General features: G+C 42.4%; 1 protein-coding gene across 1 annotated transcript; it reads right to left on the bottom strand.

The window, feature by feature from the left end:
- Nucleotides 1-10,486: 10,486 nt before the first annotated feature.
- On the bottom strand, nucleotides 10,487-25,427 carry LOC113842636 (uncharacterized). The gene is made up of 8 exons (XM_027450589.3): nucleotides 25,336-25,427; nucleotides 24,460-24,488; nucleotides 23,548-23,616; nucleotides 20,831-20,984; nucleotides 18,865-19,025; nucleotides 17,586-17,789; nucleotides 16,983-17,164; nucleotides 10,487-16,720 (listed from the first exon to the last, which is right to left on the bottom strand). Exons 3-8 carry the CDS (start codon nucleotides 23,606-23,608, stop codon nucleotides 11,165-11,167), a joined length of 6,318 nt encoding a protein of 2,105 aa, XP_027306390.3. The 5' UTR covers nucleotides 23,609-23,616; nucleotides 24,460-24,488; nucleotides 25,336-25,427; the 3' UTR covers nucleotides 10,487-11,164.
- Nucleotides 25,428-25,873: the final 446 nt, after the last annotated feature.

Below are 25,873 nucleotides of genomic sequence, written 5' to 3'. Positions count from 1 at the left end.
AGTGCCTGTAGTGGAAAGTTAAGGGGGAAAATGAGGTGGGAATGGTTTGCCTGGCCCATTGCCACAGTTCAGCGCCGGGTAAGGCTCCATCAGCAGCTCTACAGGGTGGCGTCAGCCTGCACCCAGCCCCAGGCTGCGCATGCTGCTGACCTAAACAGACTCCTCCAAACAGGTAAAGCAGCATTTTCCTTCCAAAACAGTAAGTTTGCCCTTGGGAAGTGATGCAGCTCATGTGTCCTCTCAGCTCTTCCATCCCACTGAACGGCATGTCCCAGCTGCTCCCCAGAGTCTCTCACCACACTTCCTTAATTGTGAGGAGGACTAAAATCATTGAAAAATACAAACAAAACAAAAATTAAAAAAAAAAAAAAAAAAAGAGAGGGGTCAGAAAGGTAGCTTGGGAACAAAAAGCAAGGGTGAAAGATAAGATGGAGAGCTGGAAGAAGACAGACTCGTGGCCACACAGCTGAGACGTCCGCCCGCAGACCTTTCCAGGGAAGCAGGCTGGGAGTCGGGGATGGTTTTAACTTTGTTTAACATGGCACACAAAACAAGCTGGTCTATTCATCTGTCTCACTCTCTCCCCCCTCTCTGAGACCTATCCTTTTATTGCATATTGAACATTTCATTCTGTGGTTTTTGTTCTTTTTCGAAGGTGAGTTAGCCAAATTTATTTTAAACGGATAAACAGTCAACAGAGTAAGGCTTCAGATGCAAAGCAGGTTTTAAGAATTCACTTTTCCTTGCAAGACAGTCCAGAATCATGCAAGAATTAAAATCTCATGGTGCCACGGGGAGTATGTGAATTCCAGGACTACCAAAGTAATTTTCCTTGACGTTTCTGGGCAGTTTCTCTGAGGACAACTCAGCAGAAAGCAGTTCACCAGACCAGCGCTGCCATACCACCTTCACTGCTGGTTATTTCACTAACACAGGGAAGCTGGAGTCCAGGAGAACAGCAAAAATGCACGGCATCTCCCAGAGAAATGAGGAAAGCATCACAGGAGGAAGGAAGATGTGCATGGTCAAACAGGTCACGTTATGCTCCTCAGTGGAGTGGAAAGAAGCAAGAGTTGGAAGCCCTCTGCCTGTTTCTGTACATTAACTTCCTTCGTGGTTCATTGCCATAGAAGTTCCTCTCCATTGACATGCAGGGAGCTCTGAAACCTGCTTCAGAAGTGGACATCTATGTTCTTAGTCAAATGAACCCATCAGCCCAGGCAAAGCTCGCTCATGGGTGAGAACCGGATTTGAGTCCACCGTTTCAGCAGGTTTGATATACGATGTGATGTTAACTCAGTCTCAGTTTACCCCTCGGTTTAGCCCCCATTCCCCGACCCTCCCACATCTCCGTGCTTCCCCTGCGCATTGCCCAGCAAAGTGCTGTCCATGGAATTTCACGGTTCAGACCCTGGCACACCAAGCTAAACCTTGGCCTCGCACAAGCTACTTTGCGTCTTGGCAGCACTAATTCACATTGTCCATCAGGCGCAGCTGCAGCATTTTGTGAACGCTGCAAAAATTGTGGAGGAAATCAGGTTTCAGGAGACAGATCTAGGTGATGCTACAAGTACTGGCAGTAGTGATAATTTTCAGGTTTCATTTCTGTTCCATAAAAGCACCCTAACTGTTCAACAAATTGTATTTTGACATTCAGATGTTCTGCACCTGTTATTTCTCTTTATTTGATGAATGCAGTAATGGAATTTATGCTAAGCAAAATGCCAATTTGTATTTAGCTTTTGTATTTTTGCAGCTGCAGCCTCTGTCTTTGAAGTCCAGAACCGGTGATGTAAGAACCTTTGACAGTTCAGCAGTCAGTCCTCCTCAGCAGCAGAAAAGTCCAGACAGGCCATGAGTTTTTTTATGATCACAGCGGTGCATTGGAATGGCCACTGACACTCTCAGAAATGATTCAGGTAAAGAGCACGGACCTGCTGCCTATCAGGATTACCTCCCACCTCAGACTTCTTATATTCAGAGTTAGTGTTCATGGAGGAGCAATTTTTTTTCATCAAGTTTCTGTTACATATCACGTACCCACTCTTTGAGGACATGTTTTCTCTGTTTGTCTCCTATATTTGTGTGCTATTTCTGGTCTGAAAACAAGAGAACCTCAAGTCTTTCGTGCATTGCTTGCTGATCTCCTCAGCAGCTGCAGCCATCCTAGGCAACATCGAATCCAATTCTGTTGCGTTAAATTCAGTTTTCTTTTTCCATAGTTTCCAGTACTTGATTCAAGTTGTGGAACACAAGTGGGACATGTAAAAATGAAGAAAGGCATTTCTTCAGCTGAGTGCTAAAGCCAATTATTTCTGAAAAGCGCTAGCAAATGTGGCATTTCCATGGGCAAGCAACTTGGCAAGTCAAGAGCGAGTGATTGATTTCTTGTGTTCAGCTGCTCAGCTGTGTTTTCTATGCTCAATTTGAGGTATTAACTGGCAGTGCAGAAAGGAGAAATAATTCCGTTGGTTTTCTAGAGGGATGGGCAGCCTGTGTTTTCATTCTCAGACATCGTTTCTCCTAAACCTCGCACAGCTCATGGCCATACTCATAGAGTCATAGAATCGTTTAGGTTGGAAAAGACCCTTAAGATCGTAAATTTCAACTGCCTGCCTAACTACCTAGTCTACCAGTAAACCACGTCCCTAAACACCACAAACACACATTTCTTAAATACCTCCAAGGATTGCAGCTCCACCATTTCCCTGGGCAGCCTGTTCCAACGCCCAACCACTCTTTCCATGAAGGAATTCTTCCTGATATCCAATCTAAACCTCCCCAGTGCAACTTGAGGCTGTTTCCTCATGTCCTATTTTACTCTCCCAAACTCTCTACCTCCTTCTCATTTGTGTAGAGATGCTTAAAACAGGAGGCTTCACTCCATGCTCAAAATCTAATGTAGAGTTTGAGATCACAGTAACAGATTTCATCATGAGGAAGACAGCTCACATTGGGCACATTTTTCCCTGTGTAGTTCTTACCTGGATCATAATATTTTGACGCTAAATCTTTCAAATCGCATTTCCATAATATGAATTGTATCTGCTTCCAGAAATTGTCAGTTCCACTACCTATTGGCTTAATTACTGAAAAAGGAGAAGAACTAGAGACTTTCTCCTCAGTTCACATAGCAACATAAAGGCCTAGTGTGTCGATATGAAACACTGCATTATTTGTATTCCCAAATGGCTTAGAAATAAATTGAACTGATGGTGAGAAATTACAATTCTGCACAGGATCCTGTTCTTCGTATCTTTATTATTGGCAAGAAGTCCAACACCTGGATGAAGTCTTCCTGTGTTTCTACTCTGAGAAATGTAGGGATGTTTTTCTAAACCAGCACAATGGCTCAGGTGGGTCCTTTGTCAGACATGTCATGAGTAAATAAAGTTACTTTCCTGCTGAGGGCTGACACATGTAGACTTGACAATAGTAACACCATCATGCATTTTGTCTGGTATTTCCCATGCACAGCCCCCAGCGCATACCCTATGCACAGTTGCATAGATTTTTGCCAAATGCAGGCCATAAGCCTAGAAATATTTTATCCATGTCTACATAGGCTGCATTTCCCTGAATGTTCAACAAAATCAGTTTGGCTGTCTCCACAGGAGCAACAAACATCAGCTAACTGCACTGGTTTCTTGTTACACTGGGGAAAGCGGGTTACTGAGAAAGGGGAGTCATCATACCTATTGTACATCTCCCCTTCTGGATCAGATAATCATGCCTTATAGTGCCCGTTAGTCACAAGTGACTATAAGGGGAGCCCAGGCTTATCAGCTGGGATGGAGACATCAATTTTGGAGCACAGGCATTTGCTCAGATCACTCACACCTTCATTTACTCTGTCGAAATGGCTCCAAGAGTCGGTCTGTGCAAGCTCTACTCAAACTGTCTTTTATCATACAAACATGGAGCATCTTCCCCTGCACGAGGAGAATTCACACATCTCGGTAGTCCTTCTGGACTTGTACAGATTTTTCTTCATGTCTGAAAAGCCCTTTCATTGTTGCTCAGGGTGCTGCCATTTGTTCTTTAGTGGCCCTAGAAATCCTTTCCTCTTTTTCTTTCACATCACCCCCTACCTGTGTTTCACACCTCCAGACTCCTTGCCAGAAAATTGACTCCTGCTTCATGTGTTTTGAAGGTGTCCTGGTTTAAGCTTTGTTTTCAGCTTAAATCCTGGCTACAAAATGGGGATGCATGGGGATGCATGGCCTACAGGGGGTGCCAGACACAGTGATCCCAGTGGGACTACAGGTCCTAGCGAGTAAGGTGCATTTATGTGCCGTTTCCAACTGTCTTAGGACAGTCGTTTGAGCCCAGAACTGGTAAAGACTGTCGGGATAGATACTGTCCACAGACACTGAGAACATAATAGAATATAAATTTCAGAACTGCAGTCATGGGGTTTATCTACTTACTTTCCCTCAAAGTCCTTAAAATTTTTCCCCCACTTTGGAGGAAGGGGATGTTATTATTTATTGTTATTATTGTTTTATTATTGTTGTTGTTGTTGTTGTTGTTGTTATTATTATTATTATTATTATTATTATTATTTTAACACTGTCCTTGTTTCAGTTAGAATTAATTTTCTTCCTAGTAGCTGGTGGAATGCTGTGTTTTGGCTTAGGATGAGAAGAGTGCTGATAACACCCCGATGCTTTAATTGTTGCAGAGCAGTGCTTATACTAAGCCAAGGACATCTCAGCCTTTTGCTCTGTCCTGCCAACGGGCAGGCTGGGGGTGCAGTAAGAGCTGGGAGGGGACAGACCCAGGACAGGTGACCCAAACTAGCCAAAGGGGTATTCCATACCATCTGACGTCATGCTAAACAATATATAGGGGTGGCTAGCCGGGGGGAGGGGGCCGGACTGCTCGGGGTTAGGCTGGGCATCGGTCAGCGGGTGGTGAGCAATTGCATTGTGCATCACTTGTTTGTACATACTATTATTACTTTCCTATTATCACCATTGTATCATTATTATTATTATTGTTATTATTATTTTTGTTATTATTATTTTCCTGTCTTATTAAACTGTCTTTTTATCAACTCACGGGCTTCACTTTCCATTTCTCTCCCCCGTCCCAGAGAGGGAGGGGGGAGGGTGAGCGAACGGCTGCGTGGTGTTTAGCTGCCGGCCGGGTTAAACCACGACAACACGGCGATTAGTAAACACTTCCAAAGGAAGAGAAGGAGCTTCTTCAATAAAGAGCAAACATTTTGCACTTCACCTACAACTCAGTCTGTTTCATTCCTCTTGGATGTATAATCCTATGATATTAATGGTGATTTTCTGAAACAAAGTTATTTGTACGTAATTTGGTGAGAAGATTTGGAATATATCTCTTATACATAATTTTCTGAGAACATTTAACACTCAGTTTCTTTTACAGCATAGGATTAAAGACCTTTTAGAGGAAAAGATACATCTAAAATATTGATTCCTACTTGATCAAATGAATTTAAAATGTCTCCTGTGTAATACAAAGTACTGTTCTCACCATAAACTAATCAGGAATGATTTGATCTGAGCTGAGGAAATGAACTGAAGAGGATCTGTATCTGAACCAGTAGATAAGACTGATATCTGTTAATGGACTTCAGGCATTATACAGTCACAGATAATGACTACCCGCATAAAAATTGTACCCTGTGTTTGACTTATAGTGTTTGCTTTTAAGTTTGCAGTAGACAAAGCTTCCATACAAGTATGAAAATTTTATTACGGTGAAATTTGAAACTGAATACAATGCTATGATTTTTAACTAAAATACTTCTAAAAGTATGCTGGGAATTCACTCACTGCTACATAAGCATCAATGGAGAAATAAACAAAAACTAACAAACAAAATTTCAGACATGTCCCAAAGAGTGCTACACATGCCTCCCTTCAATTTGCCTCTCTGGGCTCTGCTTTCAAAAATGTGGGGTAAGACTTCCCCTAGAGCATGAAGGGTGGTCAGAAGGGAAGTAACGAGGAGGAGGGAGATGAGACAGGGACTTCTGAATGGTTGTGTTCTTTTTTTATTATTTTTTTTTAATGAGACTCTATTTAAGGTGGAAATGTCAAAGGTTTCCCAAAATTTGAACTAACAGAGGTGATCAAATCCACCTCCCAATGGATTAGAGGAATCCATTTGTATTTAGTTTGGCTGCCTGGGCTCAGGGCCAAGGCAGCTCAGCTGCTCAGTGGGAAGAGGCTCCTAGAGGTGCCATGGGGAATCATGGCCACAGCCAGCCCTAGTCTTGGTGGTGCTGCTTTTAAACCAAGGCTTCACCACCTGGGCCTCACCAGAGCTACAACCACCACTGTGTCATGGGCTTGGCCTGGCCACAGCCCCTGGTATTCTTCTGGACTATATCTGCAGGCTGACCTGCATGTTGTAAGGTGTTATATGATCCAGGCAAAACAAGACATTGGTGTACTTGCATGAAAGTGAGGTTGTTGGTTCGGGCAGAAGAGTCCTTCCATACAACGGGTAGATGTTTTGATGAATTGCCTGGGGCAGAAAGCAAACTGTACCTCAGTGAGCAGGTTTTCTAAAAAAATGTTGGGTCTCTTTCTCATTAATTGTGTTTTTATGTCACTGCTGTTGAGAACATATCTAACTAATTGAATTTCTGGGTGTACACAGAGAAAAGGAGGTAGGCATATTAGCAGTTTGGCTAAATACATCATTTCAGGATCTGATTGGAAAAAATAATCTTTTTCCATGTACTGTGCTAGAGTCATGATTATCTTATTATTGATATGCATCCCGCTAATGGGATCCTTCCTCTGATAATGGGATTGAGAGTTTGGAGGCTGAGAGCGCAGAATGTTTAGAAATAGACCCCATGTGCTTAACAACATCTGAGATTAATTGCAAAGACCAAACAACGTTGTCACTAAAAGCCTTCTGTTAAACATAGACTTCTTTAACAAATAATTTATCTAATTACAATCCAGATTTTGAGCAGAACACTGTTTTTCAGGTGGAAAGGACAGCTGCAGCTTTCTTCAAACTATCATATGTTTGACAGTAGCTGATGAAGAAAAGAAGACAAAAAAAGGAAAAAAAAATCAAATTCAGAGGCCTGAGCAAGATCTGCAAGGTCCTGATTATATGCTCCAGCTATGATCTTTGGTACTACAGAACAGAACGTGGGCCATTGTCACTGCTCCTAGAACAGTGCAAGTTGTTTTTGTGGTTTTCTCAATCCACTTTTTTTTTCTTGGATAACCTTTCCTTCACTTCCAGCTGCTTCCAGGTTTCAGGATGTCAAAGATCTGATCTAGCATGTCATCTGCATGCATTTTCCATGCTATCTTTCTACTCCCATGCCCTACATATTTGTCAGACACAAGCTGTCGGGTAGTCAGTGCTCTGCCACTGCTGGGTTACCCTGCACTGCAACCTGCTGCTGCCAGGATGGTCAAGTGCTCATTGCCCCAGCTGCAGCTAAAACCCACATCTCCAGAGCATTCTTCAAGATCAGGTTTCTTACTATACTTCTGGGGACTGGCAATGGTCTTGGTTTTATTCAAACATTCTGGCCCCTTGGACCTTCATGGTAGATCCAGTGAAGCAGTCAAAAGCAAAGCACGTAGAAGATAGGAGCTGCTTTAGCATCACCTCAATGCAAGTGCCATCACTAGCGATGGAAACCCAGTTTCTGAAGTGCGTGGCTGGGCAGTGCTGACCAACATTGAGAGTTCGGGCAATAGAAAGCCAGAAAGCAGCAATGGCTGCATCCAGACAGAGTTGGTGCTTCTGCTTCACAGAATCAGAGCTGGCTTGCTCAAGACTTCAGTCAATCGATTCAGTTGCAAGTACACAGTGGGGAGATGTATGGGAGATTCCCACATACAGTTAATGTAACTTGAATGCCTGCATTGCTCAACGAATTGCCAGGAGCTGGGGATACAAGCTCTGGAGTCAGTGTGACCCCCTTGCACAGGGGACAAATAAAACACCCAACCAGGGCAGGAGCAGGGGCATGATGGTAGCCAGTTCTCTGTCTCTCTCTCTCTTTCTCTCTCTCCCTTTCCAAGAGAGATTTTTATAATGTGAAAGTGCTGGAATACACAACCAATTACACATTTGGAGGCTTTATTTTCTAAAGGAATCACAAAATGGGTGAGGTTGGAAGGGATCTCTGTTTCTCCACCTTGTGAGTTGCCTGGCTACTGCCAGAGGTTCCCAGCCAGGGCAGGAGCAGGAGCATGATGGTAGCCAGCAAAAGCACTGAACTATTAACTCAAGCTCAGTTATTGCCATAAGTGAATTTGTCAACAGCAATTCTCAATCTCTTATATCTGTTGCCTTAATAAATTACATATCTTTTCAACTTTGTGAAACTGTCTCAGTGAAAGTCCTTGGTAGGGCTCTGAAACAGGCAACCATTGACTCTCGTGAGTATCTATATCCATAATTCTTTACACATAAAGTGTTGACCAAGTCTGGGACTAGGATTGGATCCAACCACACCTTGACTCCTCTCTGAGAAGGAGTTTGAAAGTGAAGGGGTCCTTTCTGAACCTCACGACTCAACGGGAGGGTCTCCCTCAGCCATATACCGTTAACACAACAAGTACCTTGTACAACAAGGTGAGGGGAGTGCAGAGATTGTTATTTACCTTCTTTGTAGGTGTTCAGATGAGCTTCTGTCACATAACCTAACACAAGTGACCTGGGCAGGCTACAGGAATGAGCTGAAAGGAACTTCATCTGGCATGCATAAAAAGGAGCGTAGCCAGCAGGTCAAGGGAGGTGATCCTCCCCCTCTACTCTGCCCGGGTCAGGCCTCACATGGAGTACTGTGTCCAGTACTGGGCTCCCCACTATAAAAAAAGACAGGGATCTCCTGGAGAGAATCCAGCGGAGGGCAACAAGGATGATGCAGGAACTGGAGCATCTTCCCTGTGAGGAAAGGCTGAGAGACCTGGGTCTGTTCAGCCTGGAGAACAGAAGACTGAGAGGGGATCTTAACAATGTTTACAAATATCTTAAGTGTGGGACACAGAGGGATTTGGTCAACCTCTTTTCAGTGGTTTGTGGGGACAGGACGAGGGGCAATAGCCACTAAATGGAGCACAGGAAGTTCTGCACCAACAGTTAAAAGAAGTTCTTCATGGTGAGGGTGACGGAGCACTGGGACAGGCTGCCCAGGGTGGTTGTGGAGTCTCCTTCTCTGGAGATATTCAAGGCCCGTCTGGATGCCTACCTGGGCAGCCTACTCTAGGGAACCTACTTTGGCAGGGGGGTTGGACCCGATGATCTCTTGAGGTCCCTTCCAACCCCTACAATTCTGTGATTCATGAAATTCAGTGGAGACATGCCAAGTCCTGCACAAGAAACAGACTAAGCCCTGCAGTAGTACAGGCTGAGGACCGACTGGCTGGTGAGCAGCTGGGATGAAAAGGACCTGGGAGTCCTGGCAGGCAATGAACTTAAATAGGTCCTTGGTGCATGCTGGCACTGACAAAGGCTAACAGCATCCTGGACTGCAGCAGCAAGAGCACAGCCTGTAGATCCAAGGAAATTATTCTCTCGATTTACTCAGCACTCTTTACACATCTGGAACAATGGTCCAGTTTCGGACACCCCACCTCCACCCACCCAGTATGAGAAACATATTGATAATCTTGAGTGAGTTCAGCAGAGGGCCTTCAAGAGGATTGAGGACTGGAGCACCAGAGCTCTGAGGAGAGGCTGAGGGAACAGGGCTTGTTTAGCCTGGACAAGAGAGCTTCAGGAGCACCTAATACCAGCCTCTTAATATGTAAGATGTTACCAAAAAGAGAAAGGAAGGCGCTTTATGGAGGTACATGGTGGATGAACATTCACCTGATTATAAGGGGAAAAAAGTCGCTATGAGGATAATTAAGGACTAGAACATGTTGCTCAAAGAAGCAGTTGCATCTCCGTCCTTGAACATTTTCCTGACTTGACTAGACAGAGCTATCAGCAAACCTGTCTGAATTTGGTATTGATCCTCCCTGAGCAAGAGACTGGACATAGCGACCTGCTGAGGGCTCTTCCAGCCACTTACTTTAATGATGCTATGAATAAAGGCTATTCCTCCCCAACCATTTGATCCTGATGTGTTGTCCCTCTAGGTGAAGTCAGTGCTCCTTAACGAAGCAAGCAAACCATGCCTTGGTTCTGTTATTTCAGAGGTCCCCTTCCTTCCCAGCCAGGTGCTGTGCTGTCCCTGTGTTAGGGTACAACTGGATGCTCCATGCACTAGGGAAAACTGCTGGAACTGCCAGGAACATCTGAGAGAGGAATGGGAATTAGGTATAACATAGAGAAACAACACAAGGACCCTGTTCTCATTTTAATAGATTACAGAAAATGCTTCCTCCAGCATCTTTGGGGAAAAGTTGATATTTTCTTTTTGGTGTAAAGTAAAGGCAGCTGTTATATGACTAGGAACATCTAAACTTGGAGAGTGGGGAAGGACAAAAAATAAAATAGGACAGAGGTACACTTGAGGTTTTGCTTTATGAATTTTTGGACTATTCTTGTTTATTTTTTGGTCTTTCATGAAAGAGGACTAACAAAAATGGTTATTGTACTGACATTTTTGTTAACATTTTTGCAGACACAATATAAGGAAAATATAAAGGATTTTTTTTTTTGAAAGAAACCTTTTAAATTCACATCTAAAAGAGTGTTTTAAATATGCTCATTTTATACATATTTAATAATCATCAAATTTTTTTCATACATTAAAACTATAATAATGACAAAGAATTGTGATAATACAATGTTACTTTACATAGACAATCATCAGTTAGAATGGTGAATTCATCATTTTCATCAAGATTTTAATATGGTTAAAAATATGCAATGTGCCTTTCATATACAAAATTACCAAATAACTGTGTACGTATTAGTTTACCAAATTCCAGTTAAAAATACTGAAAACAAAGGTAAAAGATATTGAAAAGAACAAGTCATGCTGTTGACTGAAAGTAATAAAGCTATAGTGCAACAGCTGAAGAAACCAGTGATGGGTTTTCTAGGTCAACGCAGAAGAATACATTCAGCATAACCAGATGTTCTACCTTGTCTTTGCAATAACATATTCTGAGATACTACAAAGGGTCCAGTTATGCTGAAAAATACACAATTCTTCAGTGGGCATTCCTGGATGAGAAGATTCCTATAGCCAGCTCCCATGTTCTGTTCTATCATCTGCAGACCCTTTTATCTCAACAATTTCATCTGCATTGGTTGCATCTCCTAAAACTACTACTAAACTTGACAGAGTGGTGTGAGGATCGAGCAGTTTCAGGAGAGGTATGTCCACCTTTCTTTCTTGAAAGACGCGGTTCTGAATTGTCATAGCTAACATAGAGTCTATGCCTAATGATGAAAGAAGTGTATTCATGGTTAGTTCGTCTGGGGTCAATCCAGTGAGCTCACTCACCAGTGAGGTAATATAGTCTTCAGACTTGACTAAAGCAGGACCTTGGTCTTGAGTTTTCACAGATATTTCAGGCTTGTTCCTGAATTCTTCTGACCTAAGTGACCTGAAGCGATTATTGAGTGATAAAATCCGAGTAAAAACGTGATTAAATAAAGTTTGAAAATTGAACTTGACAACAGCTTGCTGTGGGTTATTTGTAAGTAAGCTCTTCCTGAGATACTCATGAATTTCATGCACTTGGAGGACATCTATGCCCTTGGATGCCAGAATGTTCTGAATCTGGTCTTGATTGAACAATATGCCGAGGTTCAAAGCACCCCAGTTAATGGATTGGCCTGAAAGCCCACAGTTCCTCCTGTAGAGGCAGAAGACATCTAGGAAAGAGTTTGCAGCTGCATAGTTTGCCTGCGTGGCATTTCCCAGAAAGGAAGTAACAGAGGAGTAGCACACAAAGTAGTCAAGCTCATGGCCTTTGGTAGCCCAGTGAAGATTTACGGTCCCTGCCACTTTTGGGCTCAGAACTTTCTGAAAGTCAGCCAGCTTCAGAACTTCAAGCCGACCATCGTGCAAAACCACAGCACTTTGAAAGACACCTTTGATTGGACTGCCTACAAATAGTTTTACAATGGACTGGAAAGCTTTCTCAACTTCATTGGCTGAAGTAATATCACACTGCACAAACACTATTTTGCTCCCTTCATACTGCTGCTGCAAAGCCTTCATCTCTTCTTGCTTCTCATTACTTGGATTTTTCCTGGAAAGTATTGCAATACACCCTCCTCCATTCTTGGCAATAAATTTCACAGTTTCAAAGCCAAGTCCAGTGAGACCCCCTGCTACTACATAAACAGCATTCTGCTTAAATATCTGCTTCTGGGGTTCATACACCGGTATATCTGAAACCATGGTGATGTTCCTCTGCCTTCTCAGTACAGCAAGTGGGACAGATTTGCATGTAAAATATGAGGCCAGAGAGTGCACACTTTCAAAGTTCTCCTTTTGTTGAAAAACAGAAGCTGGCAGAGATTTAAACCGTTTCATATCTATTGAACTGAGCCACGCATGCATAGTCTTTTGCAATTCCTTTAGAGATGCTTTCTGGAAAATGCTGCTAAGTGTGAGGATGTGAAAGCTGATATTTTCATGATCAAATCCACTGACATTCTGAATACATTCTGACTGTTGATTGCCACATACTACCACCACATCTTTAAGAAAGTTCATGTGGGCCAAATCCTGCTGAGACAGTCTATGTACTGGAGGAAGAACAACAAGGGCATGACATGAATTTATATACTGGAACTCACTGGGAGACGGCCTTGCAAATACTACTTTCCAGCCCATCTCTTCTGCTGCTGCAGAAAGAACTTGGCACAAAACTGACGATGGCTCTTTCGAAATAATACCCAAAATTCTGCCATGTTTCCCCTTGGGTAACCTCTGCCTTAAGATTTCCCATGCAATTATAAAGTATGACACACAAGGAACATTCTGAAAGCAAGGGAATTTCTTTACATTGAAGCAAACTGTTCCTGGAATCTGAATTCTGGATGATGCAGCAGCTGGATAACATGAAACCACTTGATCTCCAACTTTAACTTTCTTCACATCAACACCTATTGCTGTTACAGTGCCACTGAAATCAAGAGCTAAAAGTCTGTGTTTGTCTATTGCTTGGGAATTCCAGTACAGTGTATTACCAAAGTTCCGACTAGAAACGCTAATAGGAAAATAATCTTCTGAGTGGAGACACACTTTATCCACTTGAATTTCAATGCTCTGTTTTTCAAGCTGAGTAGCAGTGCTGGTGGACAACTCAGCAGACAAGTCTTTGGCTGTGTATGGATCAGCAGTGTACAAAGTGAACGTTTCTGAATTATGGAGAGACCTTACAGGTTGGCTGTAATCTGAATCTACAAATGGTGTGCGCCTGACTTCAGTCACATAAACTCTCCCTTGGCTGATGTAAAGTTCTGGGTATTCCTCACCTCTGTATTTGATAAGAATGTCTGATAACGCTGAGATGTCCAGGGAGCTGGAAGAGCTGAGGTCAATTAGCTGAAATGTAATTTCTGGAACTTCAACAATACAAGTTCTGGTCATGCCATAGAGTGCAAACGCACAGTTAATGTGGTCTACATTTCTTTCTGTCGTTCTGTAGCTGATAACTCTGATTGAACAGCGGGACCTCTTCTCTCTTAATGCCACAATAACTTGGCGATAGGCTTCACAACACTTTGCCAGTTGGTCTACCATTTTGCTTGGGAACTCTTCATTTAACTTTTGAATTCCCCACAAGAACAGAATTTCATCATAATCCTTGACCTCTGCTTTTATTTTATTCTCTCTGTGGACTTCCAAGAGGGCTTCCCAGTCCTCGTACATAACATATCCAGAATCAGGATGCAAGTATTTTTTGAGCTGTTCAGCTATCCCCAGTTTGTCAGCAAACACTAGGACTCTGGGCGTTGCACCTAGATGTCCGATCACCTGTGAAGAAGTGACTTCTACCCACTTGTTTTCAAACATGAACTCGTTGTCTCTGGAAGATGCTTGCTTCATGAAAGTGATGGCAACACGTTTGAGTTCAGCCAAAACGGAGCCGTGTTTGTCCATGAAGCATCCGCAGACCTCTAAGCAGTTCCCAATGGATTTACTTGTTCTCATATAAATCATCATTTCTTCCTCCAGCGGTCGGAGCACCACCAGGCTGCCTATCCCTGATGGAAAGCCTGCTCTGGACTGGAACGTCTTTGAGGTCATGACAGCAGTCATCTGCAGAAAACAGTCTAGCAGCACTGGATGAATACAGTAGCTGTGCATCTCTTGGACAGTCTCCTTGTTCACCTTTATGCTTGTTATAGCTTCCTTTAGTTCTTGGCAATAATGCACATCGCTGAGCTGCCTGAATATGGAGCCGTACTGAAAGCCAACCTGAGACAGTGCTTCATAAACCTCCTCTGTGCTAATCACTGAACTGCATCTCTGATAGACGTCTTGGAAGGAGATGCTGCTTTCTTCCACAACAGCATCAGACATTTTTGTAACTTGGCCTGAAGCATAAACTGCATTGGAGGACGAGAGTATCTCAAAGGCTGTCACTACGTTATCTGGACTCAGCTTGATATTCAAGACTTGGGAATTCTGTGTGAGAACACACGGTGCTGAAAAGCTGATACTCAACTGGCAAGTACTCAGAGGCACTTTAGGTCTTGAGCTGCTCATCACACAGGACAGACCAAGCTCTACATAAAAAGCACCAGGGACTAAAGCCACACCGTTGTTCTTATGCTCGTACAAGTAGGATGTCGTGTCCTGAGAGAGCAGGCAGCCAAATTCTGTGTTGTCACTGTTCATGTCATAAATCAAAGGATGACTGGAGCTGACACTTCTTTGGTTTGCTTGTGGACGGGTAGCTGGAGAGGTGAATTTTTTACGATCAAATTGGTACCGTGGAATGGCCACTGGAACACTTTGATAGCCATTATAAAAGTGCTGCCAGTTGGGGTTATATCCCAGCTCAAACAGATTTCCTACCAGGCTAAAGAGTGTCTGATACTCCACATCAGACTGCAAAGAAGAGAACACAGGAGTGGCTTTCCCTAGAGTTTCTTTTATGCTTCGCTGCAATGCTCGGTGAGGACTTATTTCCACAAACACCACATTTTCCCTGTCTCTAGCTGCAGTTTCTATGGCTTGAGTGAAAGCAACAGGCTCGCGAGTATGCCGGGCCCAGAATTTGCCCTGAATGAAGTCATTTGCAGAAGCAGCCATCCCAGTCAGCGTTGAAATTACTTCAATTTCCCCCTTCTGTTTTTCTAAAGGCTGTATGGTCTCTTCCAACTCCCCAAGTATCATATCCATGCTGGGGCTGTGGTAGGCAGCTGGGACATTTAAAACATGAAGAAAGATGTTTCTTTGGCTGAATGTTTGAGCTAAATCTTTCTGGACCGCATCCACAGCGTCCGGATTTCCAGACAAGGTGCACGTAATTGGGCTGTTGAAAGCTGCAATGCACACCTTTCCTGAATAGGGATGCAGACATTCAGCTATCTCTTGAACAGGGATGTTTCCAACCACCAACATCCTGCCACTGGGAGTCTTTGCCTGCAGCCTGCTCCGGTGATAAATCACTTTGACAGCATCTGCCAGGGAAAGGTAGCCAGCAAAATGCGCTGCTGCAATTTCCCCCACCGAGTGGCCAACAGCAGCTACTGGCTTAATGCCCCAGTACTTCAGAAGGGAAGCTAGGGCAACCTGCAAGGTGAAAAGCATGGGCTGGGAGAGTTCTGGATTCAATAACTCCTTCGAGCTGCGGCCTTTTGCTGGCAGGATGCTGATGGGGGCGTGTTTCTGAAAGAGCGCTTCTACTTCCTTACACTTGTCCCTGAACACTGGCTCTGAGCTCAGCATTGCCTCACTGAACTCCTTCAGTGTTACACCATTGCCACAGAACACAAACACCAGCTGTGGCTCCACCTTTGACATGGCAAATTCAGTGCTTCTTGCTGACATAACCTCTTGCTGCAAGTGTTGGAGAGAGTTTGTGACAAATGCTTTTCGGTACCTGTAGTTGGCATGGCTTCTTCTGCAGGCAGACGTATAGGCCAGGCTTGGGAGAGTTATGGAGTTTCTCGTGCTCAGCTGGTCAGCTGTATCGGCGATTGTCATCTGAAGGGACTTAGTAGATGCTGCAGACAGCAGAACTAATTCCAGTGGCCTCTTAAAGGCAGGAAGAGGCTCTGGCTGCTTAACCTGCCTGACTACAACGTGGGCATTGGTTCCTCCAAATCCAAAGCAGTTGATGCCAGCTACCCTTCCGTACTCACCGGAGTCTTCCCAGGGCTCAACACTTGTGGGAACTGCAAGGTTTAACTTCTCTGTATCAATGCTGCTCATCTCCTTTGAGTAATGCAAAGATGGAACAATCTTTCCGTGATGCATCATCAGAAGCACTTTGATTAACCCTGCTGCTCCAGCAGCTGATTCTGTGTGGCCAATATTTCCTTTCACTGAACCAATTTTCAGAGTGGGAACTTGTGAAGATCTGTTTTTACAAATGACACTACCTAGGCTTGCAGCTTCAGTAGGGTCTCCAGCAGCAGTTCCTGTACCGTGTGCTTCAATATACTGCACAATGGAGGGGTTGACATGAGTTTCATAAATGCTGCGCAGTAAGTTCTCTTGCTCTATTTGAGATGGCCTTGTGATTGGAGTTATAGACCTACCATTCTGATTTACTGCACTGATATTTATAACACCCCAGATTTTGCTGAAGTCTTCCATTGCCTGTTTCACAGGAAGAGAAAATTACCTTTAATAATCGCATGCTTTTTCTGTATAGGACAAAAGAATCAAGAACAGACAGACGGTAATACTAACTTTTAAGCTTGTGATGTCTTTCCCATGCTAGGGGAAGTGCATAAATGTTTTCTTAATATTAATATTAAGCTTGACTTGGAAAAGCCTTTTTCTGGAGTAATTATTAGACTGGGAAATACAAAATTCAAGAAAGCAACCAGTCTTCTTTTAGGCTACTTCACAATCTTACCTTTTTCAGTGGTTTGAGGAAAACAACACCGCAGCCTTCTCCCCTTCCATAGCCATCTGCCTTTTTAGAGAAGGGTTTACTTATTCCCTCCGGAGAGATCATTTTTGCTTTACTGAGAGATACAAAGGTGCAGGGCTCTATTATGCAGTTTACACCACCACAAATAGCTGCTTCACAATCTCCTGGAATAAAGCAGAAACATAGTCATGTTGAGACTTCCAAGATGATAGACAGAAACATTTTAATTACCTTTAAGTTAATGGATTGAAAAGACCGTTATTATAGACAGACTCTATTAATAATACTAACAATTCTTTGAGATATTTTAATTTTCAGGATTGGAATCTGTCACTGAGGTACATCATTGAAAAAGTACCCAATACAGATCTCTAAAACTACATCAGGATATGGTTAAGAAAGTAACACTATTCCTTATAGGTTTTCTTCTACAGGTACGGTGGATATTTCTGAGGCACTAGAATCTTTTAGTTCTCTATCAGTAAAGATGCATCTGCAGAAAGTTTTATTAATTCACTGAAGCTATTTTAAAATATGAAGTATCAATCCTAATTTCTTTGCCTACCATCTCTTCAGTCCCATTACCTGATTTAATTGCTCGCAAGGCATAGTGTAGAGCAAAAAGAAAGGATGAACAGGCAGTGTCAATTGTCAGTGATGGTCCCGTCAGATTAAACGTGTAGGACACCCGGTTAGCAGCTATGCTCATTGCTGTTCCTGTACCAGCATAATGATTTATTTCTTCTGATGATCTGCTTGTTATGATTTCATAGTCTCGATTCATAAGACCTATAAAAATATCAAATATATGTCACATTACCCTGAGCAAACAAAAGGGATGTACAGCTCTGAGCTTGACAATGATTTTGTTTTTCTGTTTCAGTATTAACCTACATAGCATTAAGACTGCTGTGGTGATATTTTGCTTCTACCCAAAACAAAGGCCAGACTCCCAGCAATTTCCACTGGACCCAGCTTACACAAATATACCTAACACATGATTTTTTTTTTTTCACCTGGAAAAATGACAGGTCTGTTCTGCTTGCTTAGCTCATTGTATGACACAGTTAAGGTGTGTGTAGCCTGTTTAGACCCTTGTATCTCAGTTTAAGCAAGGTTGGTTTCACTTGCTGTGATCCACTAAGCAAAGCAGTAAGAGAAAAGAACAAGGCCTGTGCCTCTGAAAGAAGTCATTTCCTCTCTCTGGAACACACATGCTTGGAGTACAGGGGATCTCGAGTCTATAGGCATGTGTGGAAAATGCAGTATGCTTATTCAAAGTAGGTGTACTGTGTAAGGAGAGCATGTCCGAGACTAAGAGGCAATCTAAGAGTTTGTCTCTGTAGTTTCATCAGCCTAACTATCCCAGAGAACTCCTCTTAAAACAGACACACATTTACACCAGCAAAAACAGGCTAGCTTCTTGACACAATCGGCACTTGGACAAGTGCACCTTGGTAGCATGCTACTATTTACATGAGAATTTCTGCTGGTTTCAAAGGATCTTAACCTCTACAACACCTTAACCACCGTTATACTGCAAAACATCAAGATGTCATCGGTCTGAGTTGAGAGTATCAGTCCTGGCAAGGGTTGGTCTAGGTGGACAGTTTAACTTTTTCCTGCATCAACTTCAGTGCTGCAAGACACTAACACAGACACAGACACCTAACAGTACATACATTAATTATATGATGATCTTCTAGACTAGCCTAATACTCTTTCTCCACCAAAAATAACCAGTTGTGTCATAGTACTGTAGCCTTAAGTTCTCCAATGCCAGAGATACATATAAATTTTACAAAGGGGCATTCCATTCTTTATGAGGTTAAAATGGACATTATTCACCGTGAAATGTTCTTACCAATAAAAACACCTGTTTTGGTGCCACTGATGACTTCAACAGGTACTCCTGCATCCTCCAGTGCTTTGTATGTGCATTCTACCAGTAACTTCTGTTGCGGATCCATCGCTTCAGCTTCCATGTTATTAATTCCAAACAGGTGGTTGTCAAATGTATTAAATCTGTTAAAAGTAGAAATCTCTTAGAAAATGGTACAATATGTATACAACATGCATTTATTTCTAGATCCAAAGTATGCATTTTTTGTAATGTCATGAAAAGCAAAGACCTAAGTGATGTTGAAACCACAGTTCCTATTTGTGAAATTCAGAAGGAAAAGATTATAGGCCAAGGATGCCAATTTCCTGCCACAAGATATGTACTTTTATCAACTATTCCACATTTCAGAGTTCTAAGGCCACCCCTCAAAATTCTTATTCACACTGGTGAATTATCCCACTGGTACCGATAGGACTCCTTCATTATGAAAATAATGAAAATAATAATGAAAATAATGAAAATAATGAAAATTGGCAGAGTAAGACTCTTCTGCAATGTCATCATAGGCAACAAAATTTAAATAGCTATTGTCTTCTAAGTTATATAAAGGCAATGTTGACCAATGGCTTTCTAGTTTAAAACCAATAGATATGGGACCAGCTCAGATGCTTCCAAGAGATGCCCATACCACTCTAATTAGAAATGTAAAATAAATGTAAAATATTTTATGTGTTTATGTGTGGAGGCCATAAATCCACACTTTCAAATAACCAAAGCCAGACTCAATGTTGTATCCCATGATCACATTCATATGGCCTTCCGTCTTTTCTTGATTTCAGTGGAAAATTAAATATCTAATACGAGACTATTTTCTTAAGTAATTCTGGGTCTTACAATCCAAAACTGTTAAGTTTTGCTAAGTGTAAAACTGTTAAATGTTATTCTCAGCAGCCAATAAGATTACTTCTGTGCATGTCAGCTTCTAATTGGAAAAAAGGCATGAGGATTTTCAGGAAATGTGGATTTAAAACTAAAGACACTTATGCTGATCTGACTGTAGCTTGATATTCTTAGCACTAGCAATATCCCTCATACAGCTGTGCTCATATCTCTGATATAATTTCACATGAGACATCAGGGCACAACTAAAGGGATACATACTGCAGGTTCCTTCTCCATGTCTTCTCTGTACACTAGGATCTTTACCTGGTATTTATATATACATAATCCCCCAGTATGATAAAGGACTGGCTCAAATAAAAGGAGTGAATAACAAAAAAAGTTTATTTTTGAATACGTAACAGTATGAGACTAAGTAAAAGCAGGATTATTATTAAATTATGAATAGTTCAGGTTTACAAGCAAGTGTAACACTCCAATCAAGCATAACATCCCTTTCTTGACCATCTAGCAAGCAGACTTTCTTATTTTGTCTCTAAATTCTCACACCTTCATTTAAATTAAAGCCAGCACAGGATTAGGTCCTAAGGTCCAGCAGAGCTGGCCAACCTTCAGTCTGGAGCCAGACAAGACTCACCAGGCAGTTCATATAGCTCAGAGTCCATACTCTGCCACCTTCCTCCAGAGTCCGTAAGTGGACATACAAATTCTCTGGCAGGCTGTAGCCCACCTCAGATCTGGTACATACCACCTCGTGCATAGTGCACTTGTACTTGTGTATACCCAAAATGCATACACGTCCGCTGTGTGACAGGTGACATCTCAAGACACGATGAACTTACAAGTTGGATTATGCAACCAAAGATCCTATGTGGCCTGTGAATAAATGTGCTCATAAATGGCATATAACAGGAGCTCCTGCAAATTGATAACTGCAAGTTTGTCATGTGAGAAAACCTGTCATAAAAGAAAACCTGTTCCTAGGTCCAATTTGTAAGGTCTCCCTGTGGCTTGTACTCTCCGAAAGGCTGGACGCATTCGCCTCGTTACAGAAAAAGTCTGTGCCACAGCACAGGAGCAGACTTACTCATTGAGAAGAGCAGCGCGTGTTGTGCATGATTTTCCTGGCTTGTTACTGTCTGGATCATACCACTCTTTGGTGTCAAACCTCTCTGGGGGTATTTCTACTGTGCAGTTTAGGCCTTCCTCCAGGACTTTCCAGAAATTGTCAATTCCTTCACCTGTTGTACAAATATTTCAAAGAAGATTAAATTATGTGCTCCCTTTCTCCATGTATATGTAGAAACGTACACGGAATGCTACATGGAACTCCCATGTACATAACTAATTTGCTGAAGAAGAAACACCACGGATAAAGAAATGAGTATTCTTTGGTGACAGAAGGATGGAAAGGAATGACTGATCTTAAGCACTTCATGCTTAAATGTAAAGTTACCCCACAAAATTCTTAACTTCTGTAAAACGCAAGAAGTTTTAAGATGTTTTTCCAAGCAGGTAAAATATCTCCAGCAAGTTGGCCACCAAAGAATCAGTGAATGGAGTTTAATCCAGTTGGCAGTGAGCCAGCAGTGACTCCAGATGGTCAAGTAAAATGAGGTTTCAGCGAGGAAGGTGTCAGTCTCGTTCCTCAGGTGACAAGTGATAGAACACAAGGGAACAATCTCACATTGTTCCAGGGGAAGTTTAGTTTGGATATTAGGAAGACTTTCTTCACAGAGAGGGTGGTCAAACATTGGAATGGGCTGCCCAGAGAAGCGGTCCCCATTCCTGGACGCATTTAAGAGACGTGTAGACATGACACTAGGGGACACTGTTAAGTGATGGGACTTGGTAGGTCATGTTGATAGTTGGATTTGATGATCATGAAGGTCTTTTCTGACCTAAATGATTCTATGATTCTGTGATTGAGATCCAGAACTCCAGCTATGGGCACTGAGGCTATGTCTATGCTATCCTCTTAGCCCTGAAACCAGCTATCACGGCATCCACGCTGTGTCCCACATTTACCCTCCTCCCAGCTTCCACTTCCCTGTGGCTGACCTGTGGCATGGTGGTGCTAACCTCTGGCATGCTGACCAAGGGAGCTCTGATGTGGGCCAACACTGGGGCTGGAGACTGGGATAACAGTAACAATGCCTGCATGACAGCAATCCCACCTAAAGTTAATCATCCCTGTTTAGTCCACCATCATAGACAGCCAAGGACATTAGTTACACATGGAGTAGGAATAGAAGGTATTTTGAGCAAGTTTGCCGATGACACCAAACTTGGAGGAGTTGTGGACTCGAATGAGGGTGGAAAGGCCTTGCAGAGGGATCTGGATAGGTTGGAGAGCTGGGCGATCACCAACCGCATGAAGTTCAATAAGAGCAAGTGCCGGGTCCTGCACCTGGGACGGGGAAACCCTGGCTGCACGTACAGACTGGGCGATGAGACGCTGGAGAGCAGCCTAGAAGAGAGGGATCTGGGGGTCGTGGTAGACAGCAAGTTGAATATGAGCCAGCAGTGTGCCCTGGCAGCCAGGAGGGCCAACCGTATCCTGGGGTGCATCAAGCACGGCATCGCTAGTAGGTCGAGGGAAGTGATTGTCCCACTCTACTCTGCGCTGGTGCGGCCTCACCTCGAGTACTGTGTGCAGTTCTGGGCACCACAGTATAAAAAGGACATGAAACTGTTGGAGAGTGTCCAGAGGAGGGCTACGAAGATGGTGAAAGGCCTGGAGGGGAAGACGTACGAGGAACGGCTGAGGGCACTGGGCCTGTTCAGCCTGGAGAAGAGGAGGCTGAGGGGAGACCTCATCGCAGTCTACAACTTCCTCGTAAGGGGGTGTCGAGAGGCAGGAGACCTTTTCTCCATTAACACTAGCGACAGGACCCGCGGGAACGGGGTTAAGCTGAAGCAGGGGAAGTTTAGGCTTGACATCAGGAGGAAGTTCTTCACAGAGAGAGTGGTTGCACACTGGAACAGGCTCCCCAGGGAAGTGGTCACTGCACCGAGCCTGACTGAATTTAAGAAGAGATTGGACTGTGCACTTAGTCACATGGTCTGAACTTTTGGGTAGACCTGTGCGGTGTCAAGAGTTGGACTTGATGATCCTTAAGGGTCCCTTCCAACTCAGGATATTCTATGATTCTATGATTCTATGAGTAATTTAAGAGTTCCCATCACTCAACTTCTTTTGAGGCAGGTTCTTTAAAAAAGCTCTGAAGATGAGCAGTGCAGGATCAGGACACGTTGCATGTATTGCATGGAGACATAACTAAGAACAGTGTATCTGAAGAGAGGCTCTTTACTGGGATGTTTGCACCAAAAAATGGCTTGAACCAATTTAGCCTTTAATGCTGCAGTATGAGACTGCTGCTACAGATTTTATAGAGCTTTACTAGAGTACTGACAGCTTCAGAGCAGCAGAAGAACCTAGGGAGCTCTCACAGCTATCTAAATATCTCCTACCATCTAATCTCAGAATGCAGAAACCTCAAATCACCCTTGACACACCCAGTCTGTCTGCATGAGTTTCACGTACATAGCTCAATGCCCTGACCACAGCCAGAACTGCAGGTCTCGCCCTCAGGGGACAAATTCAAACCAACTGATTCTCACCACAGTGTGAACTTTTAAAAAGATCCTACAAGTAGCAAAGCAATGAATTCTACAAAAGTAAGGGAGACATATATTCTTTTACATGTACATGTTCTTTTACATGAATTGCTCAACTTTAATAAGTGACGGTGCTTTTCAATGTTCATTCAGCATCCTGCTTTGTATTTACCCAAAACTTACCTCCAGGAAAGTTGCATGCTATTCCCACAATAGCAATTTCACCTCCAGTCTCCATCTCCATTCTCTGGGCTGCACAATACAAGTAGAAACGTCAATCAGATCAATCAATTATACATTTCTCATTAGATAAATATTAGTTTCAAGGGTGAATTTCCCACAAGCACATACACTTGTTCAAAGGTAGATTAATCCTGGGTGATCTGCCTTTGGCTGTGATGACAAAGGACACTCTCCAAAGGTGACCAGACCTGCAGGGTATTTTTCTGTCACATTTAGAGGAAAATCCCAGACCAATTCCCCAGACTTCCTTATTCACAGACACTCCCTTTTTACTGTTTAACCCCTGCTACTCCCATCACCAGATAATCTGCTTTTGAGACTTTTCTCTGATCAGCCCTGCTTCATACTTTGGGAACAGTAGGGAAATACGCATTGACCAAGGTACACTTTCAGCTCTATCATCTCCATCCTTTTCAGAAAATAGTCCCCAAGCAGACTCTGCAAGTTATTGGTTAAAATCAGACAAGCTAAACAGGCAACAGGTGTCTAAATCACCCTCCTCTGTTTTCAGAGGTTAACCCCCACTGACCATGCTCAAAGACACCAACAGCTATGAGATAGCTGTATTGACAATAATGGGCAGTCTCCAAGTAGCACCACTACAGCCACACAATAACTTCCCTTTCATCTCATTTCTGGCTTCAAAGAGAAAGCTTATTGTTGGGAAGAAATACAAAATGAAAACGTGATATTTTTCAACAAATACAATGGCAAAGAAAAGGACATTACACATCAAAAGAAATATCTCAGCATAGTCTTTAAAGCTGTTTTTTTTTGTTTAATTCTGGTAAATGAAGTTGGGGGATAAAAATCAGTACAATGCAATTAATTAGAACTCACTAAGATGCCTACCTTAGAGCTCTTGCTGGACTTAATTCACCCTACAAAGGGAAGAAGGGAAACATTGAAAAGGATTTTTAGCAATGTTTGAGAATTATAAGAATCTTATCTCGGTGATACCACGGTAGGTCCTAAAGGGCCCTTCAGCGTAACTGACTGCAGTGAAGCAGGGATGAGGCTGATTTACAGCCCCAGAGATCATCCATAGCTATGATTTCTAGAGGGTTAGTCTCGAAATGTGAAATTAAAAACCACTGTTCAGAATCATACTTTGAAAAATTTACTTCACAGTGCCGAGACAGAGTTGGAGGGCCACCTAGTAAAAATAAAGAGACTAGGATATGGTTTTCTAGGTGTAAGTTCTATTTGAAAAACAATAATTCTAAAATGCCATGAAAGTTGTTTCTTCTGGCTCGTTCAAATTCATCTCCATCTAGAAGAATGGAGATCTGTTCCAAGAAGTCAGAAGGAAATACGATGATACAAACATGTAAAAGTATTTGTGACTTAGGATCTTTTTTCCCACATTAGACTCAGATTTTAGTTTCTATTTCTATCAATTTCTTCTTTAATTTCTGTTTTGTATTTCAATTTCTATTCCATTGTTATTTCATACTTTAATGTTTATTTAATTTGTAATTAAAATCTGTTTAATTTCTACTTGTGATCTATTGACTTCTACGTTATTTCTATTTCATATTTTAATTTCACTGCCAACCTGAAGCTGCAAAACTCAACATAGATACTCTTACCACAAAGGTGCTTTGAAGCATTTTTTTAAGTTATCACCTAAATAGCATATAATAGAAAAATAAGGGCATTTTGATTTTAAGACAAAATATGTCTTTGGCATCTATAGAATTATCCAGTGAGATATTTAACTCTTACCTTATATCATCCCAGTAGGGTGTACTAACAGGATGAGTCCTTGGAAGTCCTTTATAAAGGGTTCTAGGAGGTTTCATATTCAAATCCATGCTAAGACGTGAAAATGTGAACGCCTTTTAAGGGAAAAAAATGAGTCATTATCATTAATCAGTAGCTCAGACTAAAGTTCAATACTCCTTCCTTGGGGTAGTACATTCTTGACGAAATCAAGTTTTATACTAGGATAAAAGGAAAGTCTGTCTTATCTTAACTTACACAATTACAGGTACTTACATAATTGCAGATACTACCCTTGCCATGAGATTGCCCAAAGGGTTTGAAAGAACATGTTTTAAAAGGCTCTGTCTTTAAAGTAACATGTCAAATTGGTTTATTATTTATTTCAACAAATCTGAACCAGTATTTGAAGCCCTGTTTGTTTCCTGGAGGCACCAACTGTGAAAACTAAGCATAAACTATTAAAACTTGTGTGTCATGTATGATGCTACTGTTGCAAAGCAGTAGTGTTTAAATATGCAAGTATAAAAAGACTTCTCAA

This window comes from Anas platyrhynchos, chromosome 2 (assembly GCF_047663525.1).
Source record: "Anas platyrhynchos isolate ZD024472 breed Pekin duck chromosome 2, IASCAAS_PekinDuck_T2T, whole genome shotgun sequence".
NCBI lineage: Eukaryota > Metazoa > Chordata > Aves > Anseriformes > Anatidae > Anas > Anas platyrhynchos.
Note: the sequence above shows the minus strand (reverse complement) of the source record. Positions and strands in the feature narration are given on the sequence as shown.

Excerpts from the sequence above, each read along its gene's own strand:
- LOC113842636 (XM_027450589.3), bottom strand. The coding sequence starts at position 23,608 with ATGGAGATGGAGACTGGAGGTGAAATTGCTATTGTGGGAATAGCATGC. Across the intron at positions 20,985-23,547 it reads AGCATGCAACTTTCCTGGAG|GTGAAGGAATTGACAATTTC; the intron begins GTAAGTTTTGGG and ends TTTGTACAACAG. Across the intron at positions 19,026-20,830 it reads CGCGCTGCTCTTCTCAATGA|ATTTAATACATTTGACAACC; the intron begins GTAAGTCTGCTC and ends TACTTTTAACAG.